Source organism: Dicentrarchus labrax, unplaced genomic scaffold, assembly GCF_905237075.1.
Source record: "Dicentrarchus labrax unplaced genomic scaffold, dlabrax2021, whole genome shotgun sequence".
Lineage (NCBI taxonomy): Eukaryota > Metazoa > Chordata > Actinopteri > Moronidae > Dicentrarchus > Dicentrarchus labrax.
In genome coordinates this window covers 10,426,321-10,443,702 of record NW_026136701.1, presented here as the reverse complement: position 1 = coordinate 10,443,702, position 17,382 = coordinate 10,426,321, and the positions used below count along the sequence as shown (strand labels likewise).

The following is a 17,382-nucleotide window of genomic DNA, read 5'->3' as shown; positions in this document are numbered from 1 at the left end:
GCTCTGCTTGCTTTGTTGTAGTTAGAAGGAACATTTTCAAGGATAATATATGAATGTATACCTTTACATTTATCTAATCTCGTCTACAGACACTGTGGGTGTGAAGTGCAGTAGAGAAGCTGAACCAAACCATAGATGGTCAAACAACTCTGAGGGTAGAAAACAAGACATTATTGCAGTATTATGCCCTCTACTGGGCACAATAAAGCTTAAACAATTTCTGAGACATCACATGTGCACTTCTTGTAAATCACTGACCTCTGGGAATAACTGTGGAGCCAACACCGAGCTACAGCTTTCAGATTTTGTTTATTGATTCCTCATTTTAGCAAATCTGGCATTACAGAATTACAGCACAATTCACACAACTAATGCCCAATGGGCAGAAAATTCCTATTTACAAGGGTTGTTTATGACAGGGTGGGACGGAGGAGGAGAGTTGAACAGGTTTTATACGTGTTTCCTAAGTCACCATCAAAGTTTACAGCTGTAGCAAAACACAATAAATAAAGTAACAAAAATCAACAAACAAGTCAAAAGTGAACCAATGCAGTAAGAATCATTATTTAATGAAGTGTTCAGAGAATTCAGTTTACTTCCAAAACATTTTCCCTTTTTGAATCTACTACACAGAGTAGGAAAACACTACCAGACAAGTTTGTTAGTGCAAGTCTAACAAATGTCGACGAAGAACAAGTGCTCTTTTTGGCTCTAAATTTATTGTCGAGATTTCTTTGGAAAGAACCATTATTAAGACTGCCTTTATACAAACTGTACATTCACACGCCCGCGTACAGCACGTGTTTTATAAACCTTTTGCAGGGTTGTCCGTTGCTGATATTTGGGTGTGGAGAGAAGGAACTGCTATTGCTCTGTGAGAACAGTCTGCTTTTACACTATCACGTCTTAAAAGTTACATAACTGATATCAAAAGACAAACAAACTTCCCAGCAAAGCTGCGTTGACATGATAAGAGATTCTCACACTGGAATGTTTAACTTTCCTCTTGAGGAAGCATCTTAATCTTTATATTCCATGTAAACAGATACATTTTCTTTTAAAAGCTGGGACAGTTGAAGCAATTGAATACTATTGAACATCTCTTTAAAAAGTAGAGTGCAGATTGCAATGCATAATCTAGGAAGGACATTATCTCAAAAATAAATAAAAAGTAAGTAATACAAAATAAATAAGTTACATTTTGGAAATAACTTAGGTGATGGAAATATTTTCGCATGCCTCAGTTCATCAGTGAATGCATGACATACAGAAGGTTTTGTACTGTATACACGAGCAGACAAATGCCTAACCTTAGCATCTGAGAGAGAAATAAAACTCACAATTTGACATTTAACATGCTTAAAAACCTCATGTTCCCCAAACATCATCTACCAATGACATAAGAGACGTTGAGTTGATGGGAGATCTGTGGTATACCAGTGCTCACACTGAATCACATGCCTTTCCAGTGAGTGTATGTTGCACACTGTATGTAGTGAATGAAAGTTAATACAATGACAAGGGGCCACATGTGAAACCTTTAACCCCATTTGATACCTCCAAGTACTGAACCTGCAGGACAGATGGGTTTTCAATTCAGACAACAGCTCATACAAATAACCATCCAGTCAACCAGAATCTGTTAAAAACATCAACAACATGCACCTCTCACTAAAGCACAGGTAGGAGTCCAAAATCCTAAGTCATTATTACTGTATAATATGTCAATTATATATGTATATATATATATATATATATTATATATGCATTATAAAATGCATATCTATTGACTTTGGAACATTTATACACTGTTCTTTATGTGGTGAAAGACATCCTTTATCCTTTTATTCTGTTGTATGTCTTAAAAAAATAGTTTAAAAAAGTCAAATCAAGGCCATCCTTCATCTGGATCAACCAAGTGACACTGCCATGGAATTTCCCTAAAAGAAAATTAAAAGAATCTAAGAAGGGGCCAATAATTAATAATAATGATAACTTGACTAGCAAACTGATATGCATGTCTATTCTTCATTCCTAAAATTAAAAGAAAAAACATCTTTCAAATGACTCTGTTTGGACGTCAAACTTGGACCACAACTATCAGTACAAACCACAACACTGGGAAGGACCAGAAATTTCATATGCTCAAAACCACACCCAACAACTTAAAAAACGTAAAAAAAGAAAAGAAAAATCTATATCCACAGCAACCAACATATACTTTCAATGGGACTAAAAGTAAAACAACTGATTTGTATCCATTTAGGTCCGAGGTGTTAGTGCTGAGTGGGGGCTGGGGTTGGAGGATCCCTCCAATATTCCCCTCCACAGCCTTTTAAATAAAAACCCAATTGCAGACACGTCAATGAGGAACGATGGGGCCTTGACTGGCCTTTTATAATTCTGTTAAGATACAGTATAGTGTGTGTGTTTGTGTATACGTGTATAAAAAAGAAAGATAAAGACAACTTGGGATTGTTCCTCTGTTATATGTTCTTCAGTCCTTTGACTAAGTTAGCACTATCACATAATCTCTGTATTACTGAAATGAACAAAAACTTTAAGATGATATTTCGGAAAACACCAAATCTTTGGGGAGAGCCGGCTCATGTGGACGGAGCTCTTGGTGTAGTGAGAGGGGTGGAGAACCTAAGCAGCCAGGTTGTGTGTCTCTGTATGGCAGTGTTTGTCTGTAATACGTGTATTTGTGTACGCGCAAATGAGAAAGAGAAGAACTGAAGAAAATTGAAAGGTGTGTGGATTTTAGGACAGCAGATAGTGCGTGAGTGTGTGGTCATGCTTAGCAAGCACAATCCTGATGGGACCTCTGAGGCTGCTCGCTGAGCTGTGGCCCCTGCTTAGCTCCAGTGACAGTCGGGTCGTTGTTGTCCAGGCTCTCCGTCATCCTCTCACAGATGATGTCCACCAGCCGCTCGAAGGTCTGCTTCACATTAATGTTATCTTTAGCGCTCGCTTCAAAGTATTCGAAACCTGCCAGGAGGGGCGACAGAGGCAAAGAGAGGCTTTGGTTACAGTTACTGTTATAATGTGAAGCTTATCCAGTTAATCCACTTATCTCATCATGTAAGGACACATCAAGGCTATGGTCAGACCAGCAGCTCAAATCTCATTCATTGTTCCTTCCATGTCAGAGTTGTGTACATATTTCCTTTTGACATATTTTTGGGGAGCTTTTTTGCCTTTATTTGATAGGACAGCTCAAGATGGACAGGAAAGGGGGAAAGAGAGAGAGAGAGAAGGGTTGACATGCAGCAAAGGACCCATGGCCGCTGCAACAAGGACTGTTGGTAAATGGGGCATCAGCTGTACCAGGTGAGCAACCAGGGCGCCCTGTGTACAGATTTCTAAATGATATCTATTCGTAAGTCACAAGATCATACTTAAACCTCTTTCATGGGTAGTTTGAAATTAAATCTAATGACAGTCAAATTACAAATGATACAACGACTCAGCCTGACTACTCTGATCACTCCCCGGATATGTTGCAGCAGAAAGAGCAGAAAATAACACTGAGCTTGTCGAAAAAAAGCCGCTACCTGGCTCTTTGTGCCACTGCAAGTTGCGTTATGAAGACTGTGGTGCTGATTATCAGACCAAACACATGATGCGAGTTCAGACTTATCTTGGCCTGGCTCATTGCATAACTGATTTACAGTTATTTCAGTCTAAACTGTTGTAACATCAGTTCAAACATGGTGAAATTATGCACTGTGGCAAGTGTAATCATGATGACTTACAGTATGCCAACTGCAAAACCGGCATTAAAAAGAGATGAAGACAGAACTGAATCAAAATCTTAGACGGTCCGAACATAACCCAAACGTTATGAATCTGACACATTTTTAGATGCATAATTTATACATCCTCACGCCTTATTTGAAGGAAGTGGTTCATGATTATATTACATTTTCAGTAATGCTCCCAGGAGAGAAAGAGAAATACCATTAGTGGAAAAACCACTAGTCTTGTGAAACTAGCAAATCACTTCGTAAGATAGAGAGAGCTGGATGTCCCGAGCAACATTATATGGTACAGTGTTTAAAAGCAGGTTTTTAAAACTCTCTAATTGTTTCCACTCGTTCTTGTTTTAGCAACGAAAGCTGAGAGAAAGTCCTCAGTCTCTACTGACTATTGACCAGTGGACTTACCTAGCTGTTCTGACAGCTGCCGGCCCCTCTCTGCAGCCACCACTCGCTCATCCTCCATATCACACTTGTTCCCCACCAAGAGGACCTGGGCATTGTCCCATGAGTATGTCTTGATCTGAGTCGACCTGTTAGCAAATATAGCACAAGGGGTTCAGCTATAGACTGAATCAAACCAGCATCTTTTATTTCTTGGAATAAAGCAGGAGAAAAGAAAAGAAAAATCATTATCATTCATATGGGTTATAGTGACATTTTAATCACCCGTTTCATTTTGGGATATGAGAAATATCCAATAGTAATAGCTTCAGGGCTAACATAACACAAAAGACCACACAGATTTTAAACAAATCAAGTTTAACATAATCATCTAACCCACTAACCTGGATAAGAAAACAACGGCCAGTGATATATGATAGTAATTATTTGATATTAACATCTATTCTGCTTAGTTACATTCTGATTCGAGTTGTTGTGCAAACATGAAGTTTCACAAAGCAAAATGACAATTTAAACAGACATCATTAGTGCTTTCATCTGTCTTTTCACTTGCAATTAAGTCCTAGATAACTGGATTAAATTGAGAAGATGTTTGAAACCTGTCTGACTCTCTTGAACACTCATGTGGTTGTTCCTCCCACTATGTGTCTTTTCCAAGAAATCCCTGATACCAGATATTCAGCTGACTGGCACATTGTGATCACAAACAACAGGAAAGGTGAATGATACTAAAGAAATAAGATTGTAGGTTAAGTTGCCACCTTCATACACACAGACTTGCATACACACCAGTCTTGAACAGCGTTAAAGGACTCCTCATTGGTGATGTCATACATGAGGATGAACCCCATGGCTCCCCTGTAGTAAGCTGTGGTGATCGTCCTGTAGCGCTCCTGGCCAGCAGTGTCCTATATAAATACACACAGACACCAGTGTTTTTAGTTGACAGTTATTATATATTATATTAGTATATTTTATTGTCAAAATGAAAACAAACTTCAAAGAAGAAAACCTCAGGTTGCGGCCTAAACATGGCCATGTCCATGTAGGATTAAATAAGCACTGAGAACAAGACAGCAGTGTGTGGGTATTCTTTTGTCTTGTGCAGGTTACTGTCACCCAGCACCTGCAAAGAATTTATGACATGTGCCTCCTGATGGTTGCTGAGGTTTAACATTCAGATATCTCCCAGGAGCATTAGGTATTCCTCTGGTGTTGCATGTAATAAGCAATTGGTCCTGGAGTCAGGCTTTATGGCTTACATTAAGTACACTTCAAGGGTATTGTCATTACACAGCAGATGAAGTGATTCAGGGGACTGGAGAGGCCAGTTCAACAGCTGGTTTTCATTATATTCATGATAATAGAGAGCATTTTGGGCAGCATGAAAAACAACCATAACCCTAAGACAATCTGCATGTGAAAAAAGTTTCTTTAATTTTAATGAATCAAAACCATTTTTTTGCAGGCTTGTTGAATTATAATTACTGTAGAGCTGAAACGATTAGTTGATTCATCAATTAGTGGATCAACAGAAAATAAATCTTTTAATTTAATTTTAGGAGGCACTTTTAAAACAAAATGATCTGGTTGCAGCTTCTCTGATGTGAGGATTTGCTGCTTTTCAGTGTACCATTGGAATGGATGTTTTGATGATTATTTGAGAAAATACTTTCAAACCTTTCTACCACACAATAGTTCTACCATTAGAGAAACCATCAAAAGAAAAGTTTATATTTTATAGCTATTCAGCTGTCAGACACTCACAGACACTGTTTCTCTAATTATAGTGAAGGCCTGTTTTATGCTGAGCGTTAACTACATCACCATGTTATGAAGAAGAATATAAATATCAGATTGGACTCTGTATCAGTACATATAGAGAAAACACAGATTGTGACAATCTGCAGCATGCCTGGATGCATGTGTATATTCACTTCCTCACCCAGATCTGCAGTTTTATCCTCTTGTCATTCCTGTAGATGGTCTTGACCTTGAAGTCGATGCCCACTGTGCTGACAAAGGCTGGCGTGAATGAGTCGTCTGCGTAGCGGAAAAGGAAGGAAGTCTTTCCTACGCTGCTGTTGCCAATGATGAGGATTTTAAACATGTAATCGAAGTTCTGGTCCGTGGACTCCTTCTGTCCGTATGTGGCATTTGCAGACGCCATCTATGCAAGGATTGAGATCACATATTAATCAGTCACAAGGAATTACACTGAGGTGGACGAAGAAATAGAAACACCTTACAATATAACCCAATACAACAACACCACGACCACAAACTATACTAAATAATCAGTGTAGATTCAAAGCCTTTCTGGCAATGTCTGCAAAAGTAACATTATATTTACAAAGGTACAATAGAGATGGTATTTGATTCTATAAGATCGTGCAGGTTTTGTATTCATGACCATGTGTCCAGTGTCAACCCCTGTAGTTACAGTGTCATACACAATTCCTCTGCCACTGGCTGAAACATTTCATGTTTCGTGAAGATAAATGGTAAAAATGAAAAAGAAAATAAAAAAATTCTGCCTCTACCATTTTATACAATTTTACTGTTCTGGTTCTGGACAGATTGACACACTTTGTCAATTAGTTTGCATTATTTTGGATTTTTCATACTGAATTTGTTGAAATTGAAAATTGAATTTATAAGTTAATTCACGAACCACATCGTAAGCATATTCAAGAATCAAAAAAGTCTTTGAAACGGGAAACTACTGATTTCAAGATTAGCACGATCAAACCCCTGATATCAGCAAGAGACATCCTCTGAAGCTACTTTTAGACTGACACAGCAGATTCAGGTTTCTGTTGTCTAAGCTTTACAGTAATGTCAAAACCTCTAAACCACAGAGATCTTAAAAACATGGAGACAAAACATCCTCAAGTTATTCAAAGTAACATGAACACAATGAAATTTAGCGAGCCTGAGGAAAGAACATTAAATGACCAACTATTGAGTAGCTTCACTGATGTACTGAGCGTTTTCACATCTTTTTAAAGACAGAAATGTATGCAGAAATACATTAAGAGGGCCTGGCAGATTCAAATATCAAATTTACAGGACTGACAAACTTATGTACCTCTGTAAAACACCATGAAACTAATGCACAGATACAGATCTACATTTCATCATCATCTTTCAGACAGACCTGAACACCTAAATTCGTAGGCCATTGTTAAACAGCCTCACGCATACAATTTAACACGTGATGGGGTTAAATAATGTCAGTATCATCTGCTGTATGAGTTCGGGTTACACACCATATGGTACCTCATATATTTATCAGGGAAATAAAATGATGAAGTCGTTCCGCCAAGAAGAGACTGTGTCAATACAGACAGCCAATAAAACATACACAGCCTTGAGTGCTTCTACTTCATGTCAATAATACTGGTAGGACAAGGAATGCACACCTCCGCCCCACACAAGATAAGAGGACGGAAGTACCAGGGCTTAGCAGGCTAAGCATCAGCTAAACTGACTATCCATTCCCATCCAGGAGGGCAGGGAACATCCGTGGAGCGCTACGCTAGCCAGCCAATTATGAATGACCATATGGCTGGCCAGAATACCTTGTAGTAAATTAGACTGACAAACAGTCAACGCCTATAATGCACACTGACTCTTTATGAACACATCATGTCCCCAATGTAAACGGCCTAAACCACATTCCCAATCCACAGCGGAGCTTATCTGGCCACTGGCGTTAGCTTGTGTATGTAGCTGCCTGAATTATTTGACAGTCTGGTCCACGTTAGCAGGAGAAAAACCTAGAAAACACATTACAATGCGATTTGTTTCACATTACTTACCACCTAAAATAAAGACTCAACGATTGTTAAGGATGTGGAAGCAATACAGTTTTTTCTGGCCTTTGAAAATGCATTAAATCAGGCTAGCATTGCTACCTTTAATGCTAACCCAGCAGACCGTTACCAGTGTATAAAAGTGGCAGCAGGAGCTAGCTAAGCATCCCAGCTATGTCAAATGAAGGTTACTCTTCCTTATTTACGACTAAATGTTCGGTCTAAATCCAGGATATGACAAGCGACAAATAATCCACACGCTAGCTGCTCCCACAGTTAGACTGAACACGGCCTCACAATGAGAAATAAGCGCAGGGTTTACCATGAAATGTGCGTTTTATCCTCGGCTTCGCAGCAGCAGCGCCTGGCCCCGTGCACAGCTTTGCACCTGCAGTAGCTCGTGCGTCTGTTGATTGACAGCCCCGGCATAAGAGGGTGCAAACAGAGTGTAAGGATGATTGACAGGACCATTGGCCAATCAGAGGAGAGAAGTCCGCGCACTCGCAAAGCGCCCCGCCCCCTACTCGTCTAGAAGTTGTTTTTAAGAGGTTTTTAATTTAGTATTGTAAGGATAGTAAATGTAGTAGTGTTAGGTAAATGCTGCAATGCCACAGATGAAACAATATCATAGTAATAAATGTTATAAATAATGTTTTTGAGGCGTCATCAGGAAAATATATTATTCAAAAGTAATGAGATCTTTCAGAGTATCTAATTTTATTATTGGATTATTATAAATAACAAAGATGCATAAACATTAGAAGCATTTTAATGTCTTAGCTAATTTGAACTATTTTATATTCTTTGGATAGTTTAATCTGTAACAGTGCATATATAAACTCATTAATTGTTTGTATGTAAAATCTTAATACCTAATAACTAAAGCTGTCAAATAAATGTAATGGATTAAAGAAATATAAGATTTCTCACCAAAAAGAGAAGTAGCCTAAAGTACCTGAGTTTTTTTTACTTAGTTTTGACTTTATATTGTGCAAAATCCTGTTCTTACTCTTCATCGAAGCCCTTAAGATGTTTACACAGGTGAAATACTCAAACCACAAGACTTCATTATTTGAATGGCTGTATTTTGCATATCTTATACACACTCTAGATCCAGTCTGATATATTTAGGATTTCAAAATAAAGTAATCGGTTTGAACAATGATTGGCTGTATAGTATGACTTATATAGTATAATGACAAACCCATCAGCAGGCTGCTGCTTGTTAAGAGATTAACATCATGTGTAATGACCACAATAAATATCTCCTACATATCAGTGATAAGTGCATTTTTATTCATGATGATGATGAAGATGCTTGTTAATCAGCATGAACAGGATTATTTTTTGCAAACGTTCTATTCATGTCTTATTATTTAGTTTCCTCATGAAAGTAGAGAACAAGACATCAAAGAGTGAAGAGTTTTTCCTTTATTGCCAAGGCATACAGTTCTAGTTGTAGAGAGGGCTAACACACCCGCAGTTAAACAGCAGAGTTTGGATTGTCAAAGTTGCAGAGTCTTAGTTCATGACCCATATTCATAAAATCTCTAAGAACAGAAATACTGATCTAGGATGGCTTGAGGCCATATGACTATATTATCTTCACTATGAATCAAAGAAGTCTCAGATCAGCCACACTTACTGTAAGATCCTTCATGAATACGCAATCTGACCAGATCGGTTGATACAGAGGAAGACAGGAGAGGAGAGATGTTTTAGAAAACCCAGAAATCTGTCACTCAACTATTTTTATACCAAGAAAAGCATGAAAGTGAGTATTTTTGCTTATGTATAATGTTATTTGCAGACATAAAGAATGAAAAGAGAAGGAAAAAAGCTGAGTAATAGTTGAAATCTGTCCTGTTTGACTTTCTCACACATCAAGCTACACATAAGTACTAAACCTCAGACTAAAATAAAGTCTACTGTTCCATCGTTTCTGACAGATAATATAGAAATAATAAATAAACTGTACATGAAGCACTGTGAGGAAAATGTACAAAATCAAACAATTAGTGACATGCAGAGAGACAGACTGAATCTTCGCATGTTGTGCTGGTTAAGCTGTTGTTAAATAGTCCTTGGTGTTGAAGGCATCCTTGAGTGTTGGTCTGTTTGGTGCTGTTTATGGCTGCAGAAAGGATTGCACATGTTTTACTCCAGCATGTAAGTGAACACATCTATGACCAGAAAAAAATAAAAATAAAATCCCAAGTTTGAAAATAAGGCGACGAAAAAAAAACGGGGGAAAAAAAACCTTTCAGCTCATTCACACGTTAAAACATGATTTACTCTTTTTCCATGGTTATAAAATAAAATGTCTCCACAGGCTAAGTTTTGTTAGTACTCTATATACTCTTCATATTCTTTGAATCCTGCAGCCAATGTCATGCATTTCAACACATTTTTTATACAGTCAATTATAAAAAACAAAACAACTTCAGTCCCTCCAAAATCCAATCTTTAAGAGCTGTATTGGTCCAGCCCGTGCAATTCAACTCAACCACCAGGCCGTTCGCCAACAGAAAAACAGTGAAACAGTCACGTTATACATGTTCAACTGTACTGGAAGTGCAGAACTGTAAAAGTACCATACAAAGTGCTTTGGTTTTTTCTTAGCAAATACATCAAAAAAGTCAACCCAGTCATTCACTCACACACACAAAAAAAACAACAACACATCACTGTTTTAAGACAATATCAGTTTCAGTTACTGTTTGAAGAGGAGTTAGAAAAAAAGGAACAGAGACACTGGGGTCAGATTGGCACACAGGGTGCTACAATCAACCAACTTTATCAGTCACTGATGGAAAGTAGCCAGTGGCAAAATGGAAATTACAGTACGGGTTGTGTCATGCTTGCTTGGCACTTGTTTTGTCATTGACTATGTCCCTGTGAAGAGCGAAATATTGATCAATGAGAGAAAAAAGATGAAAATAATTCTGGCACAGGAAAATGTCTCTCGGTAACCTCTTGGATTTTGTACAGTTACAATGATGCTAACATCTTGTTTGCAAACTTTATGTTTATAATACACTGCCTCTATCAGTCTAGTAAATTATGCAAGTGGGTATTACCAAAAAGGGTATTTCAGTTGGTGGATGCTGTGTTTGACCCATAATGTAGTAATGATAATGGATCTGAATGGATAGTTTAATGCATTTGTAGCTGTACTGTAGGGTTTAGTTTTTGCATGTCTGTGCTGGTTTCTTAACAGTGAATGACAAACTGTTTTGCAGTCAATAGCCTCCAATGTGTTCATATTTTGGCTCAAGCCCTTAAAACCCACAATGAGGGCTAGCAATGAACAAAACTGTAAAGTGCTATACTTGAAGGCAAACTGATAAAAATGGGTGCCAAAAATTAGGAACGCAAAAAAAACCATTAGTGACTTGAAATAAAATTCTAAAAAATCCAACAAAAATAATCAAAAGCGCAACAACACTGAAACATAACTGATATTTTGGGTAGTCCTACAGTTAAATACGTTTTGAATGTATTTTCCATATAAGCCTATGCAAAACCTTGCAAATCATTTGCCTCCAATTCCAGAACTTCAGTTCCACTTTTCAACACTAGGAGGCACCATGTGCACAGCCCACATTGCTCTCCATGCGTGTACAACACTACCTGACCCTGGCTCAGTTTTGTCGCTGTCACAATATCATAGTTTAGGATTATAAAAATGGAAATAGTAAGCCTGAAACAACTGAAAATCTCAAAATAATATGTACTGCTAGCCACTTCATTGTAATCACATTCTTCTTCCACAACAACTGCCTGCTGAACACAATGAAACGGGCTGTGCAACACCAGCTGAAAGGAGCGCTACGTTTACAACAGTAATGATACAGTCACTCAAAATGTCTGCTACATTTAAAGATTCCTGCATAAAATAATGCATAGCTCCTTTCTGCCATAACTTTCCTTACACTGCTTTGAAGTCTGCTATTGACTGTATCTCCACTTGCTGCATTTCACTGTGTATGGAAGTAAATAAAAGACAACAGAATAAACAAATAAACGAAAAACTAAAAAGGCAGGCAAAACAGCGTTGTCCCTGTAAATTGCAAGTTTGGCAAAATGTCTTACAAGACTTTGTTGTGTTTTCACGGCCATTCATCACTTCCTCACTTTCTCCATAAATACTCCAAAAGAGGAAGACAGTTCTGTCATTTGTTGTAGTAGACCTTGGGTTGGCTGGTAAAAAGGGAAGTTTTTTTAAACTTCTTATTGTCTCTGTAGAACTTTATCCACATTACGTCTGAGTGAAAGATACAGAACACAAAGGACCGCTCAGAAACTTGGTTTCCTGTCCTCTACTGGACAGTGAATCAGTCTATCTGTCTCTCTCCAGTGCAAGTGACTGCTGTGTAAAACTGCAGACTTTCTTAACACCACCCACACCCATCCGCACTCTCCTACTCCCCACCCCGAGGCTTGCTGTCACCCTGTCCAGAGGTGGTGTTTGGTTGGAGTGGGAGAAGGTGAGTGACAGAGGATGAGGCACCGAAATCAAGAAAAACAAACAAAAAAGGCCAAAAGAGATACAATTTTGACTGGTGCTATGTGCCAAGTCTGAAGCGTGGTACCTCAGAGACGCCTTCCTGGTCTGTCTCTCTGTCTTCTGCCATATCTTTCTCAGAGTCTAAAGAAAACGTCCTGCCTGAATCAGTAGTGAGCATTCTGGGAAGCAGGCGGGTCGTAGCAGACACTGCATCAAATCCACTGCCAGAATCAGTTCTGGAGAGTTCAGCCCCCCTGCTGCCGCTATAGCCCTCCTCTTCCTCAGGTGGACTCTCACTGTCAGACTCTCCTTCTTCTTCTAAGGTCAGCTCGAACTGGAACTTGTCGGCCGAAGTGGAGCCACCACACCCACCGAGTGCTGAGGCTTCCCCAGCCAGACCTCCCTCTTCCTGGCCCTCTGGGTTGGGTGAGGGGCTGTGGGGGATCATGCTCTGGTACCACTCTCTGTTATCCTCCAGTGTGTCCAGAATCTCCTGAGCATCTGGGTGGACAAGGTCGGCCCATGTCTCCCACAGAGGATGAACGATGTAGTCAATGAAACCAACCTGAAAGAGAGAGGAAAGATGTGGTATATATCTTTAGAGGTATTCTTTTCTGAATCCTTTTTTTTGTATAATTTTCACTTTTTCTTCACTAGTTCTACATTTCAATTTTACACTTTATAATGATTTACAATAGATTTCAATGCACTAAGTGCTGCAGCTTCTATTCTGTACCTGGTTCTTCTCTATTGAGGCATTTTGTTTGTCACACATAGGGCTGATCTCCATGCCCTTGTCTCTCTCCCTGTCCCCCTGGGTGAAAAACTCCACCATGATGCGGTCTGTCCACTGCCGATACAGCTCAAGAGGCTTGGTGGGGTTGCTCAGGTCTGCACAGTGTACCATGTTCTGTAGGACCTGCAAAAACAAGAGAACAGTTTGAAAATATCCAATTTAAAAAAACACTTTTTAAACATTTTTAGTTCTTTTGTTCCACCTTATACTGAATTTGTAAATGTATTGATACCTTAGCAATCTTAATACTATGAGGGATTTAACCTGAAGTGGCCATAAACAGCTGACTTCTGCAGCTGTTTAAAGAGCTGAAACTGAACCTAAACAGTAAAGTTGTGTCCGTAAAGCCAAAATAATGAGCTGAGCGGCACTAAAACACTCTGTAGAGCTGAGGGGAACTGAAGTGAAATGAGTTTGTCACCACGAGCGACACCTTTGACGTTACACTTGCTACATTCATTTTCATTGTTAATATAAAAATATGAATCAGTGCAGCTCTAACAATAAAAAAAAAAGGCAAAACAGTTCTTACCTGTATGCGGTCCGAGTAGTTGTCCAGCAGTAGGACTCCTAGACTGGTGACTTTCTTGGTCTCCACCATGGTTTTCAGGTCTGCCAGTAGGTTCATGTGTTTAGACATATCTGTGGCCAGCACCTATAGGTTAAGCAATTAGATTCAAATCATGGATTTGAACAAACATTGCTTACAAGGTTAAGAGAATTCCTGAACTTAGGCAGACAGAGAACTATGTCCACAATCTTAAGGGTTCCTCCGAGATGTCTTACCATATCAATGACCATTTTGCGCAGCGACTGTCTCTGTTTTTTGTTGAGGTTCTGAAAGATGTCACAGTTGTCTTCCTGCAGAAGCTTAAAGCCAACAGCCAGGTGGTGATTCTCCAGCACCGATGAGTCATTGTACATCAGGGCCAGCTCTGAATCTGAAGGCAAAAAAGGAAAAAATTAAAATTGTGGAACTCATCCACATAGTTAAATACACTCCTCAACACCCACGCACGTTCACATATTCCCTGGGTAGCTATTCAAACTCACTAGTGTTTATTAGGAATTGATTGGAAACTCCAGGGTGATCCACGTCATGGATGGCGCTGGCAAACAGAGCGGCGAGGATCTCCAGATCAGTAAACACAGCCTTGGACAACACAAGAAGACAGGGATAGTTAATATACGTGTTTGGATGCTCAACATGACAGGTAATGTCCAGATCCTATTGTTTTGATTAACAATAAGTCAGAGCCATCATCTACCTCCAGAGCAGGTGTGGACAGTAAGACATGTGTGGACTGGACCACATCTGCAGCATGGATGTTGTTGTGGTAGGCCACGTCCGCATGGTAATGATCCTCCAAAGTCATCATGAAGGTGATGAAAGTGTCCGCTGGAATCTTAAATGACTTCAGCAGCTCACGTTCCTACAAAAGCAGGAGAACACTGGCTCAGTCAGGGTAGAGATCAATCATTTATTCAAAAGTCTGTTAGGTTATTGTTTTATTCACTCATTTACTGTCTTGTTCAATCATTTACTCTACCGAATGCTTGAGGTTAGACAGTACAAGGACCACCCTCTGTTTGAGAAAGTACAGCAGGTTGGGATATGTTACCTGGAAGATGGTGTACATGGTGACCGTCAGCGGGCGATTCCCAGAATACTCAGAGACCTTAAAGATGTCAATACCCCATCTGTTTATGTCCTCCAACTCCTGCCAGTGGACAATAGACACACATATATACCATCACAACATAATGTACAAGAAAGAATATATTAAAAACAAAGAATAGAGATAAACAAGAGTTGACGTAGTCCTCATACCCTGGCTAGAAGTCCTTCCTGGCTGGCGTTGACCCCAAAGCGAGGGATTGTGGAAGGGGCGAGGCTGGGGCTGTGGGTGGGCTTCTTCACACCGCTGATCTGGGACATGGGCCGTTTCTTTTTGTCCTTCTCCTTGGTGGGGGGAGACATGATGTCCATGTCATGTTGCTTCTCTGTCAGAGGGAGACAACAACATATTAACTCCCTCACTCACTCTTAGTGATCACACTGGAAATGGCACTGTGCTGTAATAATGCTTTAATGTTTAATTTGTTTTAATACTTTTATTATATATTTATATACATACATAGGTATTATGTTCCATGTGTGATAATCTTACACTTACAACTAAAATGCAACTAGTAACACAGATAAAAAATGTGTAAGGTGTTAATACATCTCTTTCTATTATACTATTATACATTTTATATGATATATATGTCTATGTACAGTTTGTGGATTATACAAAGTTACAGTATTTTACCTAGAAAGGTGCTAGAGATGAACTCAGACACCTGGTTCCCTGAACGACTGGTTTCTGACAGCTGGGTGAGCTCTCGGTTCAGCATCCTCTTGAACTACAGACAAACACACACACACAAGCATCCAAAAGTCTGATCACACACATGCGTAACCATCCATAAATACACTGGGATCCCCATGTGCTTGTGTGTGCCTCACGTCACGCACAGTGCAGAAGCTTATGATTGGACGCAGAGAAATGCATGGCTGATTTTACTAGTAGTAGCCTGCACCCAAAGCACACACTGCGAACTACGCATGTGGATAGTGTTTATCAACTGATGTCTCAGAAAAAGTCCACCGGTTGTCCACTTCTTCACAAAATGAGCAACATGTGAGCCATGGAGCAGCCCCATCCCCTCCCATCCAGTTCATCCCTCGCCTCCCCTTACCTGAATGAACATCCACGACATGGAGATGAAATAACTCACTTCTGGCATTTCAGCGCAAAGTCGAGCATGGGAACAAAAATAAAATTGAGTGAGAGAGCAGCGCTTTCTGGTCGTCCGACTCTGCCTGTTCGACAGAGAAACGGACAGCAGGGACACTTTGTGCTCCTATACTGCTTGCCTGAGCAAAATCCACTGCAAGCGGACAGTCCTCTGGTTAATGCTGTGGAAGCTTTGATCAGTGCCAGCCGAACGGATGGATAAAAAAAACTGTTCAGAGGTCCACGATAGGAGAAAGCGGAAGCATAGCTGTGGGAATGCTGTGGGATGCGAGGATGCAAGACAGAGAAGCCACACTCCATCGCTCCCCCTTCACTCTCCCTCATTCACTCAGTTACTGCCTGCTCCAGTATGTGTGTAAACAGAGGGAGAACGAGGTACTCTAATCCCCGCCTCCTTCCAAAAATGTCTAAGAATAGCAGCCAATCAGGCGCCTGCTGCAGCAGAGGTTGGGAGAGACAGAGGGCTCTCATTGGGTGGGAGATGTACAAAGTAGGCAGGGCTGATTGTGTCAGAGGCGGAGGTTGTGAGACGCACCATGTGCACAAAGTTTGAAGAGGATATGAAGGAAAAGCTTTGAATGAATTGGGGGGCGGGGTTCATTCATGTAGCCATAAATAAAAACAGTACACTATGTACCACAAAGATGTGGGAACATGAACCATTATCATGTATATGGTTAGAAACAGAAGATAACTAAATATTTTGACACAGAAATATGTTCAAAGCAGGATGCCTTAGAATAAAAACTGAAAACTGAAATGTTTTAATGGCACATCTTTGGTGACAAAACTGTACAGTAGTGTAATTAATGCTTCATAATTGGTTAACTGAAGTTTTTATTTGTGAAATACTGTTTAACCATGTTTTTAAGCGGATAGAAGATAATTCTAGAAGTGCTGTTATGACAGTTAGTCACAGTTCATTCACCTACACGTTCAGCTATGAAGAACATTTTGAATGGGATCAGCTGAGCTATTCAAACATCAATGTTTCAGTGGTCCAGAGAGGTTTCCCTCTTCCAAGACACTTCCAGGGTTCATTAGAGATCTTCTTTAAATGAAACTGTTCAATAGGTCTGTCAGTAATGCAGAAACAATGTTCACTGTGGCCTCCCATGTGCGTGCCTTTTTTCCTAAGTGCCAGTATGGATAGTTTTTTCCCACTGACTGAAGCTGCTCATTGACTGATCTGCAGCAATAGGGGGGTTTTGCCGCCGCCACGTGAGCGTGTGTAATGGTATAAGTATCCAAGCAGGCAATGTATGTGACGGGAAGAAGTGTGTGTACA

At 39.8% G+C, this 17,382-nt stretch overlaps 2 protein-coding genes across 9 annotated transcripts in view; both read right to left on the bottom strand.

Moving 5' to 3' along the window:
- Positions 1-290: 290 nt before the first annotated feature.
- Positions 291-8,422, bottom strand: LOC127363691 (ras-related protein Rab-3A). The gene is made up of 5 exons (XM_051400498.1): positions 8,307-8,422; positions 6,112-6,336; positions 4,956-5,074; positions 4,170-4,294; positions 291-2,991 (listed from the first exon to the last, which is right to left on the bottom strand). Exons 1-5 carry the CDS (start codon positions 8,307-8,309, stop codon positions 2,801-2,803), a joined length of 663 nt encoding a protein of 220 aa, XP_051256458.1. The 5' UTR covers positions 8,310-8,422; the 3' UTR covers positions 291-2,800.
- A 975-nt stretch (positions 8,423-9,397) lies between these two features.
- pde4ca (phosphodiesterase 4C, cAMP-specific a) overlaps positions 9,398-17,382 on the bottom strand; it is a 51,409-nt gene continuing 43,424 nt past the window's right edge. For all 8 annotated transcript variants that reach the window (XM_051400265.1, XM_051400272.1, XM_051400281.1 and 5 more), the window contains 9 exons: positions 15,606-15,699; positions 15,122-15,294; positions 14,913-15,011; positions 14,559-14,723; positions 14,344-14,443; positions 14,077-14,231; positions 13,823-13,945; positions 13,231-13,413; positions 9,398-13,059 (listed from right to left, as the gene is read on the bottom strand). In XM_051400265.1, the coding sequence (XP_051256225.1) occupies positions 12,553-13,059; positions 13,231-13,413; positions 13,823-13,945; positions 14,077-14,231; positions 14,344-14,443; positions 14,559-14,723; positions 14,913-15,011; positions 15,122-15,294; positions 15,606-15,699 (1,599 nt within the window). In that variant the 3' untranslated portion in view covers positions 9,398-12,552. The remainder of the gene's footprint in view (positions 13,060-13,230; positions 13,414-13,822; positions 13,946-14,076; positions 14,232-14,343; positions 14,444-14,558; positions 14,724-14,912; positions 15,012-15,121; positions 15,295-15,605; positions 15,700-17,382) is intronic.

What these genes read in the sequence shown, in the direction of transcription:
- LOC127363691 (XM_051400498.1), bottom strand. An exon ending in GGATAAAACTGCAGATCTGG is followed by an intron (nt 5,075 to 6,111) that starts GTGAGGAAGTGA and finishes GTATTTATATAG; the next exon opens with GACACTGCTGGCCAGGAGCG. An exon ending in TTTAACGCTGTTCAAGACTG is followed by an intron (nt 4,295 to 4,955) that starts GTGTGTATGCAA and finishes ATTTGCTAACAG; the next exon opens with GTCGACTCAGATCAAGACAT.